At 36.1% G+C, this 3950-nt stretch overlaps 1 protein-coding gene across 1 annotated transcript; it reads right to left on the reverse strand.

Moving 5' to 3' along the window:
- Window positions 1-629: 629 nt before the first annotated feature.
- On the reverse strand, window positions 630-2711 carry LOC108363001 (putative nuclease HARBI1). Its single transcript, XM_017616185.1, has 2 exons — window positions 2548-2711; window positions 630-1277 (listed from the first exon to the last, which is right to left on the reverse strand). The coding sequence occupies exons 1-2, from the start codon at window positions 2668-2670 to the stop codon at window positions 1023-1025; spliced, it is 378 nt and encodes a 125-aa protein (XP_017471674.1). The 5' UTR covers window positions 2671-2711; the 3' UTR covers window positions 630-1022.
- Window positions 2712-3950: the final 1239 nt, after the last annotated feature.

Raw genomic sequence — 3950 nt, forward strand, 5'->3', positions numbered from 1 at the left:
AGCGGAGGGACCTACAGTTTTACGCCGACCCCGAACGGCGATTGTATTTTTATGAGAAGCTGTTTTTCATGGCAGAAATACCCTCGGTTTGCCATTGTCTGCCGAGGGACGACCGCTGTTAAGAAAAAACCTTTTTCTATATTTTTTTGTGATGTTGCTTTGACCAGGGCTTGAACCCAGGTGCAGATGAGTGAAAGCGCGCACTGGTTACCACTACACCCCAGCGGCCGACAATATAAATAGGGAAGAGAAATTTTAGCATTCTTCGGCTATTTCCCTTTCGTTTATTTAATGTTTATTTTTTTGGGAAAGCGTAACTCGTTTTCTAACAAAAACCATCTAAATCAAAGCTTCGTCAAAATGTTGAGCTTTTTAATTAGATTTCAACATGTTTTTTTTAGATAGTAAGCTATAGCCAAAACTTGCTAAAATGTCTCTTCCCTATTTACATTGTAAATATACATAAATTCATATCATAAATATCAAGGCTAGTCAAGCATGATGTGATGAACTAGTCATAATTTTTATTGTAAACACAGAAGTTTATTTCTTTGTTTTGACTGTATTTAGGTGCTTTTTATTTTAATTATTTTATAAAAATATAAGAAACCTTAATAATCCATGTGTTGTGCTCCTATGTAACGAAAGACTGAAGTTCTCTTAATTTAATAAATTATTTATTGCAAAATCATGTTTACTTATTATATGGAATTTCGAGTAGCTACCAAATTGCTTTTTATTTCTTCTCTTAATCTTCTAGCAATGTTGAGAAAATTTATTTCTTCTGTATTATCAGCATTAACGGTTACAGTTTCGTCTGGCTCAGTTCTAATATCTGTAGGTTGCTTCGTTCAGTATTTTAACAACTTTTTCTGGAGCATAATGAAGCTCCCGTGCAGCTCAAAGGCATCTAAATCGGCCTTTTAACACGCCAAATACTCGTTCTACTATTGATCTTCCTTTCGATTAACTTTGATTAAAAAACAGCTCGTCAGAATTTTCCGCAGTATTTCTATACGGAGTTAGTAGCCATGGTTCCAGCGGATATCCAGAGTCACCAATGGTAGTGTGGAAGAGCAATTGTCAATAAAAGATTTCGTGAATGGATGTAGCGCATATAAAAGGAACCTACCAAGGATTCGCACACCTTTATCGCCATTCTCATAATTTGATTTTAAATAATCCCGCTCGCTTGACAAGTTCCACACATGGGAATCATGTGACGCACCTCCAAATCTTCCGTTGACAGCCCTAATACGCATTCGGTGATCACATACCTAAAATATAAAGATACATACATACTAGAGTGGTTCAAAAAAATTTTTTTTGGAAATTCATAAACGCTACCTCAAATTATTGTTATTTGTGATAAAAAAAGAGAAACGTGTTTTTTTATTTTGAAAAAAAAAGTTTTCTTAGAGGTCGCGCCGGTCGGTTTTTTATAAAAACGCTGATGTTCTCAATTTTTTTTATTTTCTTGACATGTTAAAATGCAGCTAAAATTTTGTTTTTTACATATAATTACTCTGGTATTATTGGGGAACATTCCCTTAATTACATACCTGTCTTGGGCAGTTGGAATGGGCCTAGTGCCCGAAAATATGCTGTCGAAAAGAGACTAGTAAAATTAAAACGTTGATACTGAACGATTTACGCATTGTCATGGGTTGGAACTTGTTACCAGGGGGTTTCTGGGGTTGCTAATTAGGGATCTGAAGTCAGTTTTTCGAAATTCAAAATGGCGGATCCAAAATGGCGGCCCATTTTTTTTAATGATTGGATTTGTTCGAAACCCGGCACTCGACAGTTTTTGTGGTCGCCGATTACGAATCTGAAGTCAATTTTTTCAACTTCAAAATGGCGGATCCAATATGGCGATCAAATTAAAAAAAAGTACTAAAATTAAAACGTTGATACTGAAGGTTTTAAACATTGTCAAAGGTTAAAACACGTTTCCAGTGGGTTTCTGGGGTTACTGATTACGAATCTGATGTCAGTTTTTAAAATTCAAAATGGCGCTTAAGAGTTTCAAACAAATCCAATCATTTTTTTTAAGTTGGTCGCCGTTTTGGATCCACCATTTTGAATTTCGAAAAACTGACTTCAGATCCCTAATTAGCAACCCCAGAAACCCCCTGGTAACAAGTTCCAACCCATGACAATGCGTAAATCGTTCAGTATCAACGTTTTAATTTTACTAGTGTCTTTTCGAGAGCATATTTTCGGGAACTAGACCCATTCTAATTGTCCAAGACAGGTGTGTAATTAAGGGAAAGTTCCCCAATAATGCCAGAGTAATTATATGTAGAAACCACATTTTTAGCTGCATTTTAACATGCCAAGAAAATAAAAAATTTACATCAGCGTTTTTACAAAAAACCGACCAGTGCAACCTCTAAGAAAACTTTTTTATTCAAAATAAAAAAAAACGTCTCTTTTTTTATCACAAATAACAATATTCTGATGTAGCGTTTATGAATTTCCAAAAAGAGTGTTTTTATGAACCACTCTTACATACATAGCAAATTTAATAGATCATCCTCTTACCACCATTGCATTTATGCTGTGCTTTAATTTGCGGTTAAAAAATAAATGTTCGTTCCTTGTCGGCCTTATTATTTGGATGTGCGTCCCATCCACCACTCCAATAACTCCTGGGATTCCACACATTTGGTAGAAGCTCCTGTTGGCATCAACTTTCTCTTGGTTGTTCATATGAAACACATTAGGGGTATTCTCCAAATCTTGCAAAGCCATTGCACGTAGCACGGATTGCATGAATTGCATAACTTGCAAACACACAACAACAAAATACATGGGAAACAACATTTCCTATCGCTGCAAAATATGCAACGTCGAAACCCATATATATATTTTGCAAAATAGCATAGCAAGATAAGTGCGACCCTGTGCTAGTTGTTTTGTTGTTGGAATCGCTAAATATTTCTCTCATTCCTCTCATCTCGCTCACTTCTTTTTTTTGCTGTCTCTTGTTATTGTATTTGCTACATAATTTCGCTGCTTGCTACCCATGCATGCTATCACTTTGCTATGGGGTGCTCTCGTACTCTTCGAAATTTGGAATAGTATTTTTGCATATCATGCAATCCGTGCATCGTGCAAGACTTCGAGAATACCCCTTATATGTTTCGAACACAAAACTTTTCCAATCGCGTTGCATACTTCTAAAATGCATGTTGATACGGTTTGTTGTGCCAGCCCGGCATGTCGATCTTGTCCAATGGAGTGTTGATAACCGCCCTGAGCAAGAAATTTTAAAGTGGTCGAAAGTTTCACTATTTCAGTGACTGCGGTAGATCTTTGGAAAACTTTTAGTTCACTTCTTATGCTATGCAACACGTACATAAATGCTTCTTTACCAGAGAGCTGCATGGATACACTCAAATTACATTTTAAGTCATTCGCTTTCTTTTCACATCTGCACACACTCGTACTCATTTATTTCCAAACATAACGTGCGATAGCATTGAAAAAACATTGTCAATTGAGTGAGTAATTCACACTATCAAGTGCTCGATTCTTCTAATGAAAGTATCAAAGAAAAACAATTTGTAAAGACAATTTTTGTTAATTTTATTGGTTTTCTAACTGCATATTATAATGCAAAAATATCAACTGATTAAGGGCATCATCATTTGACAAAAGGTGGCATCATTTCCAGCAGGAGTGGCTATTACCCTAGGACTGAGTTTATGCAGCAGCGGTATTTCGCATTTGTGTACCTCCCACCAATTAATTATATCGAAGTCCGTATGAAAATATACCTCAATATTTTCATATCGCCGCAGCTCTGCAGTAGCTTTATCAGTTCTGCTCACAAAGGTATGTTGTTTAAGAAGACCTGAAAACAGCGCAAAGTTGTCTGAAGGTAACAAAGGTATATCCGCAATTTGTGGTTCCGTTGTACTGTCAGAATTCTCAGTTAACGT

This window comes from Rhagoletis zephyria, unplaced genomic scaffold, assembly GCF_001687245.7.
Source record: "Rhagoletis zephyria isolate East Lansing unplaced genomic scaffold, Rhagoletis_zephyria_1.1 Rzeph_scaffold_01162, whole genome shotgun sequence".
Lineage (NCBI taxonomy): Eukaryota > Metazoa > Arthropoda > Insecta > Diptera > Tephritidae > Rhagoletis > Rhagoletis zephyria.

Excerpts from the sequence above, each read along its gene's own strand:
- LOC108363001 (XM_017616185.1), bottom strand. The coding sequence starts at position 2,670 with ATGTGTGGAATCCCAGGAGTTATTGGAGTGGTGGATGGGACGCACATC. Across the intron at positions 1,278-2,547 it reads ACAGCATAAATGCAATGGTG|GTATGTGATCACCGAATGCG; the intron begins GTAAGAGGATGA and ends TTTATATTTTAG.